This window comes from Muntiacus reevesi, chromosome 4, assembly GCF_963930625.1.
Source record: "Muntiacus reevesi chromosome 4, mMunRee1.1, whole genome shotgun sequence".
Classification (NCBI taxonomy): domain Eukaryota; kingdom Metazoa; phylum Chordata; class Mammalia; order Artiodactyla; family Cervidae; genus Muntiacus; species Muntiacus reevesi.
In genome coordinates, this window is record NC_089252.1 from 109861625 (window position 1) to 109884070 (window position 22446).

At 49.1% G+C, this 22446-nt stretch overlaps 1 protein-coding gene across 12 annotated transcripts in view; it reads left to right on the forward strand.

The window, feature by feature from the left end:
* The window catches only part of MAP4 (microtubule associated protein 4), a 150728-nt gene extending 130026 nt beyond the window's left edge, over window positions 1–20702 (forward strand). For 4 of the 12 annotated variants that reach the window (XM_065933810.1, XM_065933811.1, XM_065933808.1 and 1 more), the window contains 11 exons: window positions 4300–4406; window positions 5183–5398; window positions 8425–8608; window positions 9132–9191; window positions 9311–9600; window positions 11009–11122; window positions 12988–13080; window positions 16498–16579; window positions 18100–18212; window positions 20062–20251; window positions 20376–20702. In XM_065933810.1, the coding sequence (XP_065789882.1) occupies window positions 4300–4406; window positions 5183–5398; window positions 8425–8608; window positions 9132–9191; window positions 9311–9600; window positions 11009–11122; window positions 12988–13080; window positions 16498–16579; window positions 18100–18212; window positions 20062–20251; window positions 20376–20383 (1457 nt within the window). In that variant the 3' untranslated portion in view covers window positions 20384–20702. Of the gene's footprint in view, window positions 1–4299; window positions 4407–5182; window positions 5399–8424; window positions 8609–9131; window positions 9192–9310; window positions 9601–11008; window positions 11123–12987; window positions 13081–16497; window positions 16580–18099; window positions 18213–20061; window positions 20275–20375 lie in introns of those variants that run through there. The other 8 variants (XM_065933807.1, XM_065933814.1, XM_065933809.1 and 5 more) reach the window with 6 other exon arrangements.
* Window positions 20703–22446: the final 1744 nt, after the last annotated feature.

A 22446-nucleotide genomic window follows, 5' to 3' on the forward strand; every position in this document is an offset into this window, starting at 1 on the left:
TGGGGTTGTGTGAGAGGGTTTCTAAATCATGAAAACTTTTTGGAGGAAGTAGCCTTGGAAGCCTAGGATGCCTAACTATGTGGAGGGAAAGCCTTCCAGTCAAAGGTGTGATGATGCTCAGACAGCTCACATTAGGTAAAAGAATAGTGATGAGTATTTGTGGGGCTTCTCTTCATGATTATTTAGTTTCATAGGACAGAAACACACACACAGGAAATCCAGTTTATAGAAAGGTATTTACTGACAGGCAATCTCAGGGAATCCAATTGCAGGAAGTGTAGCTTGGCTACATCGTGTGTCTCTCTGAGGACCTCTGCTGCTCCCTAAACATGCATTCCATTCTCTTCCCCTCTGGAAACTGTTCTCTGCTGTCTCTTACTTTTTGCTTCCTTTGCGACTCTGATCTGCACAGGACATTGGTTGCCATGGTTTTGGGTTCTATGCCCTACCTTATGCCACTTCCTATCTCAGGAACCCAAGGTTGCTTGACTGTAGTTTTCATATTTTCCTTCTTTTAGGGAAAGAATGAGTAAATATATCTTATTGTCTCTGCTTGGTCTGGTCACCTCTTTGCCAGGTTCCAAAGCCTTCTTCATCAGTGTTGGCCATTTTGAGCAGCCCAACTTCATCTGGAGCTCCTCTGGAGAAGGTTGTAGGTTGACCAAACATGCCAAAGTCATCCATACATCTGAGCAAGAAATAACGGGATAACAAATCTAGAAATTTGTTTGGAACCCAAGCTTATTTGCCCCGTAAGATATTTAAATGTTTCTCCCGTGTTCAAAAAGCTATCCTGCTTGCTTGCCTATGACGGTAAATACAGTGGCCCAAAGCTGGCTTTGAGGAGTTCACCTGTTCTCAATAAATAAGATAAACTGGAAGTTAAGAGGTTTTGAAGGCACAAAAATTCCCTTGATGACAGTGGGATTCATGTAGTAGTAAAAGGTGAGCTACTGAGATAGGGGAAGTATAACATAGGTGAAGTCAACTGGACTTGAAAACTGGGTGTGGAAGATGAGAGAGAGAGAGAGAGAGAGAGAGAGAGAGATGGGGCAGTGGGGAGGGAGGAATTGAAGATGATGCTGTGATTTTGAGCCTGTGTTTTCTAGCATGTATTAGTACAAATAATGGAAACATCCATCAGAAGTGAGCAGTTTTGTGGAACAGTTATGTGTTCCTTTTGAACATTCTTTGTGGAACTGTGGGGACTTTTGGGTGGTGGTGCAAGTTGAAGTGTTGTGTGGTTGTTTCATAGCAGGGAGATTTCATGAAGTGTTTGTGCTGTTTGCTGAAAAATCCTGTGCTTATTGAAAAATGTTCGTACTGGTCTGGGGCCAGTGACAAGAAGTCACACATTTGGTGGGGATCCTCTTTCAGCTGACTATAGAACAAAGATGTTACCAGTGCCTTACATGGTGGGAGTGGTTTTCTTTTTTCTTATTTTTAAAAGTAAAAAAGTTCCATTTTGACTAGAAATGTATACGGTTTCAAACATCAAAAAGTACAAAATGCTATCCTTGAGAAATTCTCCTACCGAGACAAAGTGACTTTGATTCACTTTTTCATGCTCCCCCTTGTAAATATAGCTAAATACTCTGGAAAGAATATACCAGATAATCAGAAAAGGAATGTGAAAGGTAGAAGGGAGAGGGCAGGCTGGGTAGGGCTCATGGTTGGAGGAAGGAGAGCCTCCCATGTGTCCTGGTCTGGGTACTGGGACGTATCTTCAACCTGGAATCATCAACAGGCATAGATTTTAAAAAGGAGAAAATAAAGAGGAAAAGACAAAAAGAAAGAATGCAAGACCTACTCTCTTTTGCCAAAAGACCCAGAAAGGGGAAGCCCTGTTTCCCTACCCATTTCCAGGAGGAGGGATGGGCTCAGCCCTCTTGCAGGTACAGCGTCAGCAGAGGTCATCAGGGCCTACCTTCACAACTGGCAGCACTGCAGGCCTGATCCACCCATACAGCAGGGAAACCCCTCCTCTATCCCTGCTGGGAAACAGCACCCCTAGACCTAATTAGTCTATCCAGGTCACAGGTCATAGGTTACACTATGAACATGTAAGAAGCTATACTGCATTTCTGTATAGTAACAAAGAAACTATTTTATTCAAAATCCTGTAATAAAATTCCTAAATAGCAAAGAGCCAGAAACAATCAAAATGTCCTACAGTAGACAAAGGGCTAAACTGTGGTACAGCCATACCATGGACTTATCATGTCCAACATGGATGCAGCTCAGAAGCCCTGTGCAGAGTGAAAGAGGCCAGGTATGAAAAGTAGTGCGCTGTATTATTCCACTTATGTAATATTCTTGAAATAATATTTTAGAGATGGCCAGCAGATGAGTAGCTTCCAGAGATTAAGGGATTGGAAAGGGAAAGCTGGGTGGGGTGGCTATTAAAAAAATAAAAAGGGTAACATGAGGGAGCTCTGTGGTGGTGGAACAATTAATCCGTTTTGATTCTTAGTAGTGGTTACGTAAAACTGCACATGTGATAAAGTTGCACAGAACTGTTTACATGCACACACACACACAAACAAATGAATGCATGTAGAACTGGACAGATCTGAGCAGCTCTGTAGATTGCACCAGTATCAGTTTCCCAGTTTTGATAGTATACTATAGTTACACAGGATGTCTTTGGGGGAAACCAGGTGAATGGTGCATAGAACCTCCCTGTACATTTCTTTGTAACTTCCTGTGAATCTGTACTTCAGAGTAAAAAGTTTTACTATAAATATATAGCCTCTCTAGTTTTGTGCCCCAACCCCTGCCCCATCCCAGAATTAAATCACCATTGTTTTATTTCATCATGATCCTTCCAAAGACTTTTAAAATGCATGAAAATAAATAAATAAAATGCACGTACAAGTATATTTGCAATAGAAGTGTATTGTCTCATGTTATACCTACAATTATGTGCTTTGCTTTTCTTTTTGCTTAGAAGAGATTGTTCCCTATCAATCAGATTCAGATTCTGAATCAGTTTCAGATTCAGAGGTTACATTGATATTTCTGCCATATACTTTGACCAGTTTTCAGTTAACAGAATTCTAGGTGGTTTTATTACTTTGCCTTTAGAAATAATGATCTGGGAAAAGAGCTTGCAAATTTGCTATTTGGCAGGTATGTGAATATATCTTTAAGATAATTGTCCAGAAATTGTACTTCTGAATTAGAATTTATCTACACTTGGAATTTTCAGAGGCGCTGCTAGATTGCCCTGCATATGAGTTGTACACTTCACACACTTGCCAGCGATGTATGTCCTTGTATTCTCTCTAGCAGCTACATTCAAATTTTAGGACTTTTAACAAATGTTAGGTTAGAAATGACATCTCATTTCTCTTAAAGATTGGATATCTTTTCATATTTTCAAAAGTGATTTGTATTTCTTTTTCTGTAAATTGTGTTCTTATTCTTTTGGCCATTTTTTAGTAGGTTGTTGGCCTTTGTAGCAGTTAGTGATCTGTAGGAGTAAACATAATAAGCTCTGTGTATTTGATGCGAGGTTTAATACTTTTTTCCTGTTTATCATTTGCCTTTTGACTCTTCTTTTTGTTTGGGACATGTTGAGCCTTTTTATTTTTCTATACTCCAACTTATCTTTTGTGGCATCTAGAGTTTGTGTTAGTAGAACGGTCTCCCCACACCCAAGTCACAAGTTTCATGGTATTTCAGTGCTTTCTGAAATCTGGAGTCACCTCCCCACAGTGGTGCTGCTGGGCATAGCCTTAGGGCATACACTTTATTTCTGGCCCTGGATCTGATTGCATGGGTCTCCTCGGCCTTGTTGGAAATCTGGGTCACCACTAGAACCAGATCAGGTTCATCTCACATCCTCCATAAAGTGGTGCTTTGCAGGGAAAGGAAGTAAGGGGAGAACACTGGATGATCATCTGGCTCTTATCCCATCTCTTAGCACCCTTTATTCCAAGAGATAAACTCCAGTAGAAATGGTTTTTGTCCCCCGTTGCTCTGGGAGTTAGTGGTAGGGTGACAGAACGCCTTTGCCAGTCTCCAGGGAAGGGAAACCAAACTTCAAGGGACGTTTCCTTCCATTGATCATTTGTGCAAATCCTAGTTAGGTTGCTTCTCCACAGGGACAGGCTGGAATCTAAAACTGTCCTTCGTCACAATGAGGGGAACTGGGGAGTCTTGTCTGCTTTCAGCAGCGCAGCTCTGTGGATTTTCTCAGGATGAGGTGCTAGTTAGTGGTGTGTCACTGCACAGACTTGCGTCTTCGCAATGGGTGTGAAAAACATTTGTTTAGCATCACTTTCCCCCCTTTAGGAATAGCCAAACCAGAAGAAGGACAACCTGCTGGAAGTGTGTCTGGAAATGACATCACCGCCCCTCCAAACAAGGAGCTTCCACCAAGCCCAGAGAAGAAAACAAAGGTAAGTGCAAGAATGGTAGGTTGTCTTCTACTGCTGTAATTTTTTAAAAACTACCTTCTGCTATTATTGTTTGGGTTATGCAAGTTGAAATTTCTTTTTTCTGAGCTAATAATGTGTTCTCCTTCTTCAAGTTCGAACATGCTTAGAAAATATTTTATATTCCCATTTTATCATGGTGGCCTAACTTAAACCCTCAAATCTCTGCTTTTGACCCTATTATCTTGAATATTCTGTAGATATTTCTGCTTCCTTTAACAACACCAATAAAGGGAATTACAGAATTATTCAGAATTCCATTCTGAAGTCTCTCTTCATGAAAAAGGAGCACAGATTTTTAAGATGGAATATAGCTCCAGACACTTATTCTAAAGTACAAATGCTCATTTTAGTGTGGTTGGTATTACATCACAGAGTTACAGATAGTAAATAGCTTAATCACCTGCTGGTTAATTTCTTCACAGAATTATTGCAACCTTCAAAAGTTAGTTAATTGTTTAAAGTTATTACTGAATTTAAATCTTGAGATGTTCAACTACTGGAATTTGTGACATTGTCATTAAGAAACAATTTCCAGTTTTCTTTATGCTCATCCTGGTATCTTTCCACTATTTACTGAGCTCAGAAGAAAGGAATGCTAATTTTCAGTTGCATCTTTCCTCATTGCTTATAGTTTTACTTTGAATTGTGCAATTTATACTTTTTTAAAATTTGTTTTTATTCTTGTCTGTGTGTTTGATGTTGCCCTTTAAAAAAAACAAAAACAAATCAACTTAAAGCCTTTGGCCACCACTCAGCCTGCAAAGACTTCAACATCGAAAGCCAAAACACAGCCCACTTCTCTCCCTAAGCAGACAGCTCCCACCACCTTTGGTGGGTCGAATAAAAAACCCATGAGCCTTGCTTCAGGCTCAGTACCAGCTGCCCCACCCAAACGCCCTGCTGCTGCCACAGCCAGGCCTTCCACCTTACCTTCAAAAGACGCGAAGCCCAAGGTAAGTAGCCACCTGAGCACTGTGCCAGGGAAAAGTTCTCCCCTCCAACCATCAGATAGTTAGACGTTGTTGCTTCCAGACGTGGAAATAGGCTGGGGGGCTAGGGAAAGGAAAGGGAAATGGGGAAAGGTTAACTCAGATCACTTTGGGTGCCCATGATGCAGCCATGACATTTGAAGGCCTTTTCTACATTTTTTTTTTTAATCTTTTTTGGCCACTGCACATCCTATGGGATCTTAGTTTCCTGACCAGAGGTCAAACCTGCTTGTCTTGCACTGGAAGTGCAGGGTCTTAACCATTGGACCACCAGGGAAGTCCCCACAGTCTTTTTCATTTTGTGCCTTTCTCTGCCATGGTTGGAGGCAATATTGCCTCTGCTTCCACTCCTCCTTTCTCCCAGCTCCTCCTTACTCTTCATCTATTTCAATACTTGTTAACCAGTTTCCCCTACTCCTCATGCCAATCACATACTCATTTTTGGTATAATTCTGACATCAGATTCTCAATCAGATTCAGTTCTTTGTCTTTCTTAATCATCCTGCAGAAGTGAATTTCCTCCATTAGCTGATGATGATTAGCTCTTCCAGCTTATCTCAGCAGATTCCAGCATCATGTGATAACTTACTTGTGTCTGGCATTAGGCTTCTCCCTGGGGTCTTTCTGAAGTTTTTCAGTTTTCCAGGTCACCCACACATTACTGCTTAGAAACTGAGTAGTTCAGAACAGCATTAGCTTCACAGGATTGGTATGGGAAGAGAGGGTGGGTGGAATCTGTGGCTGCCCTTTCTTAACATCTTGTTTTCTTTGAGAATGGCCTTTAGGTCAGCCTGATGTTACTCTTCAAATTCATGTTGGGGAGGAGCTTACCATATTAAAATGTTAATGTTTTAATTTAATCTAGTACATAAAACTGGTAGAACCTAAGAATCGTAGGCTAGGTTGAAACCGCAGCCAAGAAACTGAGAAATCCTAATATAGACTAGTAATGAGAAAATCTCGGAACACTTTCTGATCCTTATTTACCAAGTTGAATGCTTTTCCTGATGTTTAGAAAACAATTTATTTGAATAAGGGGGCAGAGGGAGGGTGGCTGGAGCCATGGCATCAGCTTCACCCTGACACTTACTTAGCAGCAAATCCTGAGGGAGACAGAAGGCCATGGGAAGGAAGGGGTACTGTCTGGTGAAATTCACTCTGTAACAATAACAAAAATGGAGCATACTGTACAGATTTCTTTATAGACATTAACTCCTTTAATTCTCTCAGAAACCCGTGATAATGGATATTAGCATTCTCATTTCATAACTTAAATAACCTTCCTGGGGACCAGAGCTAGTCAGCAGCAGAACCTGTGTTTGCACTTAGGTCTATCTCCAGTGCTTGTGCTCAGGGCCTCTATCAACAGTCCTATTTATCTTTTAGATAAGATATAGATATTTAGATATTTTGAGAGATGGATAAAAACTAAAGCCGAATGAAATCTAGTTGTTTCCTTATTTTGGTAGAAAGATTTACAGAAACAAAGGGGATAGAACTATTCAGATCTGTCAGTCTGACAGAGGAGAAAATAAAAGTTGAAAAATCAGGAGTAACTCCAGCTATGAGAGCAGGCCCGTTCTGCAGCTCGTTGAGGCCAAAAGCAACCTGAAGAATGTCATGTCTTTCAGAGATTTCTGTCCCTTGTTACCTTTCCTAAATTATTTTACCATTGTTACTGTTACTAGCAAAATATAAGGCCCTACTCAGTTATTCTGACTGACTGTATTGAAAACTGAAAAGAGCTGCCAGAGAGCTCCCGGTTTAGTCCTTAACATCTTGGAGCAAATGGAGCAGGAGTGCCCCCCGCAGAACCCATGACTTTTTCTAGACAGAGCTGGTAGTTAGACTATTTCCCTGATTCCAACCTCAGGTTCTTTACATGATGCTTGGGCCCTTCATTTGTAGCAATGGTTATTAGGGTTAGATTTTCTCTAAATCAGTGCCAGCCCTTAATTTCTAAGAACTTCCTTAGCTGATTTTTCATTTAAGCAATGTCCTTGTCTCTGCCCACATCCTGCCCTCTGTATGGCCATTTCTCTTGGAGCATAAGAGACAGACCCACTATGTCTTTGGCTTGGCTTACTCTCTTGAGTAACACGGTAGGTCTGTTCATCTTCTGTTCCTGCAGACACCACACTGTGCTGATTGCTTCCCTTTCTTGGTAGTGATAGTGTGCCCAGTCTCCGTGGAAGAGGGCTGGAGTGACCCACACGCCTGTGTCTACGCCTGAGGGGCTTTTCCCTTTTGCAATCAGTCAGAGCTCTGGCATCAGCCTCCTCTTGCTCTCTGCTTGTCAGGCCCACATCCACCTGCCCCTTCCCATTTGTCCCTATGGTCTTACAGAATTCTCATCCTCCAGTCCCTAGTGGAGCTGATCCTTAGTGATCCTCTGTTCTGCCCTTCTTTGTCCAGAAGAGGGAATCAAGTGCAGAGAGGCTCAGTGATTTGCACAAGAGCACACGTGAGTCAAGGAGCTGCCTGAGGCTGAAGCTTAGGCTTCTGACCCGATTGGTTTGGCCAATGCTGTCTCCATCTGCTGCCCCATCCTGTTCAGAATTCACTGGGTGTGTCTTAGCCCACAGAACAGCTGGATTGGACTAAACATTTGTAATTTTTTATAATTTCATTTACTCTCTGGTCAAGTATTACTACATTAAATGCATCAGTATTTAATGCAGTGGATCCTGAGGCAGACATAGTTTGTAGTGTGGTGTATTTCTAGGGCTGCTCATCCTCATTGGTTCAGGTTGGACTGAGGTGGTTTGACTCCCTGTTTCCTGATCCCGATCACAAGGCACCCTACATGGCCATTTCCCATGTTGTCTGGAGGACTTTGATCCTAGAGCCACATATTTCCTATTAGTAGCTGCCAAGCCCACTGTTCTCTTGTTTTCTGACATCTGCTTATATGGAACCATCCCTTGGCATGACTTCCTGGGGTTGTTGCTGACCTACCGCTCTTATTTCCACTTTCCCACTTTTGACAGCCTGTTGCAGAGGCAAAGATTCCTGAGAAGCGGGTCTCTCCATCCAAGCCGGTCTCTGCCCCGGCTGTCAAACCTGGCTCCAAGAGCACCCAGGCTGTTCCCAAAGCCCCAGCAGTTGCGACTCTTGCTTCACCTGGGTCAAGCAGTAGGAACCTCTCCACACCCTTGCCCAAGAGGCCCGCTGGTGAGTACTGAATGTCCCTCCCATGGGAACCAGTGGCTTTACCCCAGACAGCTCCAGACAGTAGATAGAAGAAGGACTTGTGACCCGGTCCTTCGTGGGCCCATTGAAAAGTGGAGCCTTGATCTCCACATGAGGTTAGCAGCTGTGTGTATCCAGAAGAATCCTGAGTGAAGGGAACGCTCATGAATTCCCAGGTAGAATTTACTGTTCCTTTCTCAATAATTCCACAGTACCCAGCACTTTGTGTTCATGGTCTTTCATAATAAGAAATAGGCTGTTTAAAGAAAGGCCGTGTGGAAGCATTGTCAAGACCATAGAAATGACTAAGTGCCTGGCCTTGGACGCTTCATCTATGGGTGACTCTACTTGACTGTCTCATTTACTAGTCTGTTCCCAGAGCCTAACACAGCCCCTGACTCAAACGATTCAGTCATTGTTGAACGAATGCATGAATCTCAGTTTAGGATGAACCATTCAGTGGATCATCTTGTTTAAACATATTAAATAGTGTGTATTTGTGCAGCAGTCAAGACTGAGGGGAAACCTGCAGAGATCAAGAAAATGGCTACAAAGTCTGCACCAGGTAAGACCCATCCCCCACGTTGTGGAATCCAGATTTAAACCCCACGTCTTTCTTGGCTTTAAGGCTCCCTTTTGCTTTCTCCCCTGAGCACTTGTTATCTCTTGTTCCTCCATGAGCAGCTGACTTGAGTCGCCCAAAGAGCACCACCACCAGTTCTGTGAAGAAGAGCACCGCTGTCCCTGGTACAGCACCCCCAGCAGGGGCTCCCAGCCGAGTCAAGCCCACAGCCACGCCTCCCCGGCCCTCGGGGACTCCTCCCGCGGACAAGAAGCCCACAGCAGCCAAGCCCAGCTCCTCTGCCCCGAGGCTGGGCCGCGTGGCTACCAATGCTTCTGCCCCTGATCTGAAGAATGTCCGCTCCAAGGTCGGCTCCACTGAAAACATCAAGCACCAGCCTGGAGGAGGCCGGGTGAGTCCAGGGAGCTTGGGGTCCCCAGCATGCTGGCCCCTGCTTCATCCTCTGCCACATCTAAGCACTGTTCCCAGGCGTGTCCTTGCATCAGCCCAAGGGGCCCACCATGCAGGGGACAGTCAGGACAGTGGGTTCAGTGTCGGGGAGTTTCAGCCTGGGCTCCACCTCCCAGCAGCAGGATGCAAGTGGGCTTAGCTCTGGCTTTCTCTTCTCCTCGCCTAGTCTGCATATTGGGGTTTGGGCTTACATTTTTGTTTGGAGGCAAAGGGTTCTGCTTTATTTCCAAAACAGAGGATGCCTCTGAGCCTTGCATAGGTGAGAGACACTGGGCAGGAGCCTGGTCCATTCTGTTCCTTCTCCTTGCTCAGGCTAGGCAGAAGGTGGACTGCCTCTTTGTTCCCTGAGCTGTGTCTTGGCTGAAGAGTCTGACTGGATGAGGACTAGTGTCCTCTTGTGGCCAGGGTGACTTGCTTCTATCCCTGGCTTTCCTAAACAAAAGGACTGCGGTAGGGTGTCACGGTGGAGAACCAAGCCCTTCACTTGAAGGACTTTCTGAGTGCATCCACCCCAGAATTATTTAACTATTAGCAACCATGGGGCTTCTGTGTGTGCACAGGTGGTGGCAAGAGTCCAGGGTCAGTTTCTGGAGCAATAACCTCCTCATCTCCTGCATCATTCTCTAGCGCTTGCTTAAACCGCTGCCACCCCCTCCCCCCACTCAGAGTAGGACATTTAAATTGCTTCAATCCAGAGCTGCTGAAAAAATTGAAGGGGGTCCAAAATGAGAGAGAATCCTGGTACTGTTGGAGGACGTTTATGGAAAACTGGGATGAGGGCCTAAGGGTTGCTTTTGCCAAGAGAGTGTAGCTCCGGCGTTGGGCAGCCCAGCCAGGTGTTACGCTGTGTGTTGATGGCCTTTCCCCATTTCTCTGCTCTTCTTATGCGTACATGGTGCAAAACTTGCTACAGGTCTTGGTGGGGAGTTGAATAACTCAGTCTGGTGACGAAAGTATTTTCTGTTCCAACATACCTGAGGGTGTGACACTTCCCGTCATCAACGCTGGCTTCCTGTGACCATGGCAGCTTGCTTGGAGCGTATGAGAACATGGGGGCTGGACTGTGATTTGAAAACCCTGGTGCACACTCACATTATCCCTTCTTCCTGCCTCTTCTCCACGAATGGTGTCTCGATCTCTTCCTTGTATCTCAAGACTGGTTTGCGACCCCTCTCCCACCAGCTTGGTCTGCCCTGGCAAATGGTTGTTTTCTTTCTAGGAGCAAGGGTGACCTGCTTCTGCATGGTGGCCTGGCCTGGATTCGAGTCCCCTTCAGTCTTCTTCCCTTCATGGCATTTGGGCTGTTATCCTCTTGGTTTGAAATTTGCCCTCCCTTTATCTCCATCCAGGCCAAAGTAGAGAAAAAAACAGAGGCAGCTGCTCCAGCTCGAAAGCCTGAACCTAACGCAGTCACTAAAGCAGCCGGCCCAATTGGCAATGCACAGAAACCGCCTACGGGGAAAGTGAGTTTTATTTAGACTTTTACCTCTTGAAGGTAAAAGACAATCAACTGTTTCTTCCAGCCTGAGTCACTTTCCCTTCTTTTGCACCTTTTTCCTATCCCTAACTAGTTTCTACTCCTCCCCATGTCCCCTCCTCTGTGTTTGATGACTCAGGCATCAGAAAATTTTCTCTAATAACCTGAAAGTTAACAGAACTGGGCGCCTATTAGCCCTTTAGGGGATATTTATTCAGGCGGATAAAATGGATGCAAAGACTTTCAGTCACATCCTTCACACTGACCTTGATCTGAAACCTACCTGTTATGCCCATAGCATCCACCTTCTTCCTCAGTAAGACATGGTACTGGTAACCTTCCAGCACCAGGAACCCCAAGAGCCCTGTGCTTCAATTTCAACTGAAGGCCCCTCTCCACACCGGTGGGTGTAAAAATAGCTTCATTTGTCCTGGTTCCCCAAGGACCTCTAAACTGAAAGTTAGGATGCTCATTCCCATTTCCCAGTAGAAAACATACTCGATATAGGGATTGCAGCATTATGTGGACAGCAGAGGTGAGTGGAGGTGCTAGATTCTTTCCTCTTGGCTCCACACCCTGGAACCAGGACCCTCCTCTTGCCCTGGGAACCTTCTGCCCTTCTCCGTGGCAGATCGGTGGTCAGGGGCTGCCAGAGAAGCCTGAGCTCCAGCCCTGAGGGACCAGGATGGGAGGATTCCGGCCAAGGATTCTGTGTGGTTGGCAGGCGGGGAAGGCCGCACCATGGCTCCCGGGACCTTCCATAGGTCCTGTACAGGCCTCTGGTTCAGACCTGGTTCATTAGGAAAGTGGTTTTGTCACTGATATTGTTAAGAAGGCAAGAAACAGTTGGAGTTTCTCAGGGTAGATTTCTCTACTTTGTGGAGAACTCTTCAGTTTGGGGGCTGCATCACTTGGGATGGGCTCTAAGGAAGGAAAAGAAGGAAGTTGGCAACTGTTCCTTCTTGAGAAGCCTCAAAAAGAATTCTTTGTCCCAGACCTTGGATCCTGGGCCTTCGTGTCACTCTGTTCAAGTGGAGCTGTTCGTGCACAGCCCGGTGGGCGGGTGCCCTCTGCGTGGGCCTCACTGCAGCCCTGCCCAGAACCTGGTCTCTTTGCACGTGGAACTCACAGGACACAGGAGGTTGGGCATCTCGAGGACTGTGGAAGAGATTTTACCCTGGCATCAAAAATGACCAGAGCTTAACTGCAATTGCACCATCTTTTCTTTAGCTCCTCGTGGTAGTGTAGCAGTGGCTGTGGTGGCGCCCCCTGGTGCCCAGGGCTCTTTTTCGCAGGTCCAGCGGCCTCTGCTGTCCTTCCTCTCAGCATCAGATCTGAGGTGTGAGCCAGCTGCCCCAGGCAGCTGCCTCCTTTCTTTCGCCGTGCAGCCTTTGCTTTCCCAGAGCAGGTCTTTCTGCAGCGATTCCAGGCCCTAGATTTCAGGGAAGTGCCTCCTTGGGTGTGGATGGGTCCAGATGAGCAGGACTCTTGCAGAGAGGAGCCTCGGGGAGAGAACAGATATGGGAGGGCTGTGGTGGATGGGGATCGAGGCCACTGCAGTCTGGACCCTGTGAACAGCAGCTGGCCCCAGGAGTGGTGAGGATGTCCGTGTAGCATCTGGTGACATCTACTGTCCTTGTGATGTTCGTTCATGTTTTCACTCTTTCCTGCTCCTCCCCGTCCCTTGCCCTGTGCTTTTCCACAGCTGTTCTGCTGGAGGTAGGCTTTTAACAGCACCATCTGCCACTCGTCATGGTCACGTGTGTACTCACTGCCTGCCCCGTGTCAGTGCTAACCAGCCCTCTCCCTTTGTGTTGTTTTTTTTTTTTTTTCTGTTCTCTAACACTCCAGGTCCAGATAGTCTCCAAAAAAGTGAGCTACAGCCATATTCAGTCCAAGTGTGGTTCCAAGGACAATATTAAGCATGTCCCTGGAGGTGGTAATGTAAGTATGCGCTCGGGGCCACTGGTGTCTGAGGCCAAACCCCCCATGGGGCGCACTGGGGAGAGGGCCACCCCCCCCCCCCACTGTCGGGTGAATGGATTCGGGGGAGACCCTGATGCTCACATGAGTTCAGACTGGGTGTCCCTGGTAAGCCCCAGGGCAGCTGGGTGACATCCACTTGGCATCTTTTCGCCCCTGTGGGTGGGAGGCCTTGCTGTCAGAGACCTGGTCTGAGGGATGCAGTCAGCAGCTGGCCCATCGTCTGTCTCAGGTCCGCCCCAGGGATGCGGTGGTTCTGACCTGGAGACAGATGTCAGGTTCCTCCAGAGCCCGTCCTTGAGTCCTAGCTGCTCTAGAGCAGGGAGTTGGTGACCAGGCCCTCCCCATATCCTGGGTCTTCCCTTCATTTTCATGACTCTGCTCTCTTTTTACCTCTTGCTCTTTCTCCTCCTGTCTCTCTGCCTCCTTCTCCCTCCCTTCTTTCTGCTCTCCTTCCCTCACTATTGCCCTTTTCGACCCCTTTCTCCTCCAGTTTCCTTTTATTTTTTCTCCTTCCCTGTCCCATTCAGACATCCTGTCCAGCATGCTGCTGCTCTGGGCCACCCTTAAGATCTTTGTTGGGGACGCACAAATCTAGAGCTCAGAGGGCGGTCCTGGGAGAGACTGTGCTGACCACCATTGTCATCTAGCATGTGGAGAACGCCCTGTACGTTTTCCATTTCCCTGTGACAGACGGCAGCAGGCGGGACGCTGCCCTCACCGCCTCTCCCCTTCTTCTCTCCCACTCCCAGAGGAGAGAGCTGCCCTGTCCTGGTCTCCCTTATTCATTCAGTTCCTTCTCCTTGCTGCCCTGACCTGAATTAAGTCCCACTCTGCTTACCCTCTTCATTTTTAGGCTCCATCCTCCACCGTCTCAGTGGTCATGCCATCCTGCCCTTGGGTTACAGAGGCCCCCACCCCACAGTTCTGTGAAGCTGCAAACATAGAGCGCCTGTTTCTTCCCCCCATGACTCCCCTTGCTTCACGTCCTTCCTGGGCATCTCCCCACCGCTGCCTCTTCCTGGTGTGGTTTGGCACTCAGGTGGACGGTGCTGGGCTAACTTGGAAGTTGGCCAGACACTCGCCATCCTGATGTGGGAAGATTGAGATAGATAAAGCATAAAGGCAGCACCTGGTTAAGGTGATAAAGATCCAGCCTGTGAGGGGCCCAGTAGGCACTGGCTCTAGCTTTTCTTCTCAGGCTTTTGGGCTAGATGCAAAAAACAGAATGTGAACAGTGCGGGGACTGGGTTGTGTGTGTGTGTGTGTGTGTGTGTGTGTGTGTGTGAAATAGAAATGTGTTTGTATATGTTGTGTGTGGTATATGTCAGAGCTCTGAAAATAGTCCTCGTTTATCTCTCACCTACTATGGTCTTCCCACACTGCCTGCACATGACTTCAAATAAGATTTTTTTTTGGCCATGGAATGTACTTTTTTCAAGTATTTCATTTTAGGATGCTTCCTTAAACAGCAGAGCTTTAGGAAACTGCCTGTGGCGATGTTTCCAGGTGGGAAGACGAGAGTAAACAGCCTAGACTAAGTTACTGTTGTGCCTTCCATCAGCCCCTCTGTAAAGCCACCATGATCATGCCTGCATGGTAGAAGGGTGGCCACCAGCCATATGTATCTAACCCTGACCTGCCAAAGCCCTCTTTCTGCCCAGAAATTCTGGGGTTACCGCACAGATGAGTGGCTTGGAGCAAGATTCTGGTTGGCTGCACACACGCCCCCACGTACACGCCCCTTTTTGAGAACCAAAAGGCCATTAGGCGAGAACATCACAGCTACTTCTGTGGATTATCAGAGTTTAAATCTTGCAGCAGTTTAGTTCCATTTCACCCTCGTGAGGAGGGGGGTGTATGTCAGTGGTTTCTGAGACTGGTTGGCAGGGTCAATTCACTAGCAATGTTGACACCTGTGCTGCCCCAGGGGCAGATTGCGTGAGCGGGCGACAGGAGGAAGTGCGCCGATGCCAGGTGGTCGTGGAAGGGCTTGCGTGGGCCACTGGGCATCCCTGGGTGGCGCCTTGGGGCCAGCATGAGAAACAGCAGCACGTGGCTCCTCTATGTACCAGCCTCATCTCAGTGGCTTTTAAGTTAGTGAGAAGCAATTAAGCTTTTTAAAACTTTTAATAATAGACATTTTCAAACATACACAAAATTAGAAAAAAAGAAAAAATGATTAAGTGAATTGGATGTCCTTTTTTACCCAGCATTTATTATTTTTGTGGCCAGTCTTATCTATATATGCTCACCTCCATTATTCTGAAGCCAGTTCTAGTTATATCTTTTACCTGCAAATATCCCAATATATAACTGTAACAGATAAGAACTCTGATATACATATGTATAATATAAAACCCCATAACATGTTAAACAAGTTTCTTTATCAGGATGCAAGTAAGGTCCACAAGTTGTGGTTGTTTGATTTGCCCCCTTGTAATCTTAGGTGTCTCCCGCTGTACAAGTTCCTTGTTCATTTTTCTTTTTTCATGGTAACACTTTTCATGAGTAAAACTGAATGGTTTGTCCTAGAATTTGGGTTCTACTGAGGATATCCCCATGGTTTCACTTAACATATTCATTAGTCCCACATTTTTCTTCAGATTAATTCAGGCTTGGTTCTTTTTTTTACCCCCACATTTCTGCAGGACATTCATAGGCAGTGGTGGTGTTTCTGTTAGGACGTACATAATGTCTCACTCTTCTCATCTCTCTCTTCCTGATGCTGGCGACTGTTCTTGCCCCAAACCCTGAGTTCAGCAAAGGTGCGGTGTGGTGAAACTGAAATTCTCCCATCCCTTCTTCATTTATTGGCTGGACTGCATCTATAAAGGGAAACTTCCCCTCATCAACTGTTCTTTCACTGAGGACTAGGCTTCTCATTTGGAACACGGTCAAGAGTCATGTGGGCTCCACATCCTGGCAAGAGCCTGGCCATGGCGAGTGACCTCTGTTGCCCCCTCACAGGTCATCTCGGGTGTGGTGCAAGATGAGCCTGCCACAGTTGCTGAGGACACGAGGGGGCCTGCCTTAGCATCTGCCAGACCTGTGGCTGGGAAAAGTGCACTTCCCCACACTCCTGTTGAGGCATGATTGTAGCACTGTTGGAAAGACAGAGCCAAAGCTGAGGCTGCTGTTTTGATGGTAGTAGGTACTCTGTAAATGATTGAGCACATGAAGCAATTAGTGTAGAGCCGATGTCCCTGCAGGAGACAGTATGAAGAGGAGATGGAGCGAGGGGAGACACAGGGAAGTCTTTGGAAAAGGTAGCCTCTGAGCTGGACTTTGGAGACCATAAAGAGAGCTTGGGTTTGAACTTGACAGTACACCCTCTCTCTGAGTGAATCATTTTTGTGTGTATGTTTTTCTCCTCAGGTTCAGATTCAGAACAAGAAGGTAGACATCTCTAAGGTCTCCTCCAAGTGTGGGTCCAAGGCTAACATCAAGCACAAGCCTGGTGAGTGGTGCCTCCCTCATCCCAGGTTTCACCCCTGTGCCTCTGTCCTTTTTATTAAGACTCCTAGAACCACCCACGCCCAGGGCACAGCAGTAGAAACAACATAGGCCTTAGCCCCTGTCAGAGAGGGGATTTCTGGGCGCTAACCTCTTCATTGGAGGAGGAACAGTTTGTAAGGGCTGCCATTTGCACGGGCAGAGTCTTGAGGCTCTCCTGTGTACACAGCACTGTTGACCTAGGCCTATGGTAGAGGTGCTCTACCAGCTGACACCCTTCTTGGCCTCCCTGACGCATGTTCAGGGGCTGGTGCTGAAGGAGCTTTAGAAAATGCTGGCCGGGCCTTGCCTGTCAGATGCAGGAGCAGAGAATATTTCTGAGCAGGGAAGCATCAACCACCAGCTCCTGCAGGGACAGGGAGCTATTCAGCAATGCTGCCTCGGCTCACGGGCTTGGATCTTGCTGCCACAGCAGTCCAGACTTTCCTTCCAGCAGCACAGGCCTGGCGCCCCTGCAGAAATCTCTGGCAGCTGGCGTGTTGTCTGGGCAGGGCCTGCGTTCTGCCTGTACCCTAAGAGTCTTGTGTGTCCTCGTCCAGAGTCTGCAGCAGATGTGGGGCAGGGCCGTATCTGCAGTAGCAGGCACAGTGGCTGACATCTTACCTTCATTTTTCCATTCTATCTGGAAAATCCACTGAACTTCTCACATAACTTCTTTCCTAGTGACACTAAGTAACTTGAGGTCCAGGTTTTGCAATGGGCCAGAAGTCTAGTGGGTAGGATACCTGGAGAATTGGGTGGGAAGCTAGGTGACATGAGCAGAGAGGAGATGGGAGAGTGAAGAAGCCTCAGGGAAAAGCCCAGCTGAGGGTCTGGCTGACTGTGAGAGCTCTCTGGCCCTTGCTACCATGGCCGCACTCTGGCTGAGCTGCGAATGTTCTGTGAATGTTGCCCGTGTACAGACTGCCTTCCCTCTGCTTCCACCTCTCACCTTCCCTTCTTTTCGGGACAGATTTGGTTAAACTGTTCACCCAGACCATACGCCCATCCTGTCTTGCTGGTCACTCGTCTCCTCCAGTATCTGTGCTGGCAGCTAGAAAATCAGGATTCCAGGATCCTGACCCTGATCAGCAGGGAGTCCATGTGGCTGAAAGCGGGCTGGACTCCTGTACCGCTGTCAGTTGGAGGGAGGTATCACTCCTCCAAGTGACCCTGAGGCAGGCGTGCATCTTGGCTCCTTTTGAGGCTCTCCTGGGGCTTCAGGCAGTGCACGGTGGTGGTAGGGTAGCTTTCCTTCTCTCTGGCTGCGTGGCGAAATTGGCTCAGCCTGACCTGGAGAAAAAGAGCCCTGTTATGACAGAGGTGTTCACTGTGCCTCCACCCGTGTCCTCAGGACCACCAGGAGCAGATCACGTTTTTCCTGTTTCTCTCCTGGGCACAGCCCAGTCTTTGGCCAGCCTCTTGGCTCTGCTTGTAGGGGTATTTTTCTGCCACCCATAATGACCCATTTCTTTTTGGTTCCAGGTGGAGGAGATGTCAAGATCGAAAGTCAGAAGCTGAACTTCAAAGAAAAGGCCCAGGCAAAAGTGGGATCCCTCGATAACGTGGGCCACCTGCCTGCAGGAGGCGCCGTGAAGGTAGTGCTTGGGTCCTGACGGGGCTGCAGGTGGGGGGTGGGCTTGTGGAGCTGGAGTCTGGTCCCAGCAGATGGGTGCCTGTCACCGCCCCTCAGTCACTTCAGGAGTCATGTTTCACCCACTCCATTACTGTTCCCATCGTCAGTCATCCATCCTGAGTGAAGCAGGAGAGGTGAAGAGGCCCCAGCCCGGTCAGCTTTCACCTGTCCAGCGGGAGACAGAACCTTCTCCTGAGAGCCATGGGCTGCCTTTCTGAGCCCATCTCAGCCGTTTTCAGAGGAACGGCTGATATGCAGGCCCCAGTGAGGCCAGGGGTCAGTGAAGTGCCGTTCTCGCAGCACCTCGTGAGAGGGCAGTGCGGTGCTCTGTGTCAGGCTTCCTTCCGGGCCTGCGAACGGGATGGCGCGTTTTCAGCTGCCCATGGCGGCAGGCCCGACAATCCACCTCCTCAGGCCTGTACTGCCAGGCCCTGGAGAGTGCTCGGCTTCCTGTGCTGGTTGGGCCTCTCCTGCCTTCCCTCCCTCTCTTCCCTTCCCCTCCTTCCACAGTACTGTGAGACCCTTTGTCTGCCAGAGATTCTGTCCATGTTCCATGTCATCAGGTAGGGGGCACATGGGGGCAACGTCTTGAAGGCTTCCAAGCCTGAGGGTGGCTGCAGGTGCCTCGGGAGATGGGTGAGGAAGCGGGGATGTGAGCGGCGCTGTGGGCCTTCCTTTTGTGTCTAACCACCCCTCGCAAGCTCCATCCCCGCTTTGTCCCGGTTGCCCTCTATGCTCCACTTCAAGCCCCCACTGGCTCCCTTGACCACTAGGGGGCCTGGCCCTATCACAGACTCTCAGGTCATGCTCCACACCTCATGAGGGGCCATTCTCTGATCAGCCTCCCTGGGACGCTAACTTCAGTGTGGTCCCAGCCACTTGACAAGCACGTACAGACCAGGGCTCACTCCTGGGCCTTTCTGACCGCCAGTCTTTTCTTTATTCACAGCATCTCCCTTTTTTTTTTCTTTCAACCACTTCTGGAACTATTTTTCTAGCACAGAGGCCATATCTTTCACCGTTCTAAGTAAGGACCACCCTGGAGACTTCTGTTGTCACCTCTGGGCATTTGTGGCACAGGCGTACCAGCTCACCCAGTGCCCTGGGCCCCCACTGTGCCCCCAAAACCCTCCATCTTATGTTCTTGACTCACATTGGGTGTCCACGGTCCCCACAGTCCTTACTCTACCCTAAAGTTCTCCTGGCCCCTGTAGCCTTCGCTCATCATACCTCTTGGACACCTTCCCGGCTCCTCTTTGTCCCAGGCCCTGAAAGGGTGCCCAGCGCAGAACAGGCCTGCGTCAAGGATGAGTAAGCAGTGATTAGCCAGGCAGGGAGTCTGTGGGGTCCCTCAGGTCTGAGGTGGCAGCTTGCACCCCACAGAAATGCGTCCAGCTCCCAGAGTTCCCTAGCCAAGTCCTGACCTACAACTTGAGATCATTCCTTGGGGTTTTTTTTTTCCTTGGGTTTTTTTGCTAACAACCTGCTGTCATAGTTGTTTTGATCTGGCATCAGCCATGTTAAGTAGCCGGGCTGTCATGTCAGGCTTCGTGAGGTGCGTCCCTAGCCAGGCTGCACCCCCTTCCTGCCCCAGAGCCCAGGCCTGGGTTCTTGCCCAGCACTGGGCCATTCAAACCAGGATTTGGCCTGGCGGGCTGGGGTGGGGAGCACCTGGGCTTGACTCCTTCATGTGACGTGTGTTGGGCCGTGTGGGCAGTGCGGGTGGGGGCCGAGTGTGAAGCCCACCTCCATCACCATCCCACTCCCTCCCCGACTGACCCCGCACTGTCTCCCCACTGTTTCATTTGTAGACTGAGGGCGGTGGCAGCGAGGCCCCTCCGTGTCCGGGCCCCCCTGCTGGGGAGGAGCTGGCCGTCCCTGAGGCAGCGCCTGAAGCTGGCGCCCCCACTTCAGCCAGTGGCCTCAGTGGCCACACCACCCTGGCAGGGGGTGGTGACCAAAGGGAGGCCCAGACCTTGGACAGCCAGATCCAGGAGACAAGTAAGTGGCTGGGCTTGGCCTGAGGGCCAGCCAGGGGCCCTGCCACTGGCTGCAAATTGAAGCTCCTTTGTTTTCTGACTGGAGAGTGGCCTGAATTTTAACGAAGCAACCTTTTATTTTCCAGGCATCTAATGATGACATTCTGGTCTCGTCTTCCGTCCCCGTGTCCCCCCTCTTGTCTCCCCTGTCACCCTCTCCCTTCCTTCCTCCCGTGTCACTGCAGATTGAGACCTACAGGCTGACGTTCCGAGCAAACGCCAGGGCCCGCACCGATCACGGGGCCGACATTGTCTCCCGCCCGCCCTCACTTCCCTGGCGGCCCCAGCTCAGGCAGCCGGGCCCCTAGCTCCCCGCCCCAGGCCACCCCCCAGTCTGTGGCTCGGGCCCTGGGCAGCCCTCTAGGCACCCCCTTTCCTCCCTCACTCCCTTGCTTGCCCAGGGCAGCAGCAGTTCCCCCCTGGCAGCAGCAGTTCCCCCCAAGGCCCACGTTCCTTTCACTTCCTGCCCCAGGCCCAGCTCCCTGCTTGGCTCGCATCCTCACCACTTCGCTCACTACTTCACGCCACTGTACCACGAAGAGGGTTGGGTGGAAAATGGGGTGGGGAAGAATAATTTTAGGATCTTCTGAGACCTGGGGTGTAGGGGCGAGCTGGATCCCAGTATCCTCTTCATTTGTTTGGGTTTTTTGGACCAAACCCAAGAGAAACTGACATACCCTCCCTCCTCGCTGGTCCATCTGGAGGGAAGAGTGGAAGCGGACATCCACATGATGGCTGCCGTTAACTGCACCCCCTGGAGCCTGCTAAGCCACTGCCTCTTCCTTTGACCCTACGATGGTGCCCACCGTCCAGGTGGTACCAGGCGCCACTTGCTGCCCTCCCCGAGTTAGTCAGAGGCAGTGTTGCCTATCCCCGCTCCTCCCCATACCTGCCTAGCTGCTGTCACACTTTATCTTTTCTTTTTTAATAACCTAAAAACCAGTGGAGTAGTTTTGCAGGTTGAAGCCATGTCTAAATGAAAGTCCTCAGTAGGTGTTAAAGGAAACAGGGAGGGGAGATCCTGAAGCCTCCAGCCAGGAGGTCAGGCGTCGGGAGCTGCCCTGGCTTGGGCAGCTCGGGGCCCCAGCCCCAGAGATGGTGTGGGCAGGGCAGGTGTGGTGTGGGGGCTGTGGGCTGGAGAGCAGGCAGGGACCGCTAGGGGCTGGTCAGTGTGGACTGGTGGTTCTGGCATTTTGTGTGTATGCTGCTTTTCTTTTCTAACCAAGAGGCTGGTTTTGGCATCTGTTTGTCTCATTCCCTGGGATCTGGTGGAAGACATAGGTTGGGACTGGAGAGGGCCATGGAGGTCAAATTTCTCCAAGCCTGCAGCCTGGGACGCTGCCGGGGAGCCCGATGTGTCTGGCACTCATGGATAGGGGGAATCAAAGCTGGAGATTTAGAAATAAGGACATGCGATGGGCCATCCAGGCTCCCTTGTAGCCTGACTGGAGAGGGGAGAGAGGAGAGGTGAGGCGAGCCCAGCCTGAGGAAGCGTGTCCCAGTTAGGCCTGGTCTTGGGATGGCTGCAATGATTAGCCCTGGGGATTATATTGACATGAAGATTCTTATTGCACTTGTATTTTTTGTATTAAAGTTTGCATGGTTTCTAATAAAGGATTAAAACGTAACAGTTTGTAGTGAAATGGCCTGGGAGTCTCCAAGCCTTCTCCTCTGTTTTCTGCAGTGCAGACTTGGCCCCTCACCCTCCCACCTCCTCTTCAGGCGTCCCCTGGCGCTGAGAAGGTGGAGGGGCTCCCGAACTAAGCTTCATTCAGATTTGATGTTCATGTAGTGGGAGGATGTCTGGGCTGGGAAGGTTCTCCCTGTTTCTGAGGTTAGCATTTTCTCCAGGGAGGTTCGACACCACATCCCCAACTCCCCAAGCACTACCAGGGGTAGAAATTGTAGGGATCTTGTGGAAGAAGCACTTCCGGAGCCAGAGGCCATCCAGGGTGCTTCAACAGCGCCAGGGACATCAGGGTGTCCGTGTTTTGTCTGCAGAAAGGGGTGAGGGAACTGGGAGGACACAGTGGGAGGTGGGGTGACAGTGCTGGGCTTCAAGGTACCTGCACCCATGTCGATGCTGAAGTGGATGACAAGCTCTGGGTCTTCTTACTCCTTTGGCCAAAAGCAGGGGTGGGAGAGGTGACCCCAGTG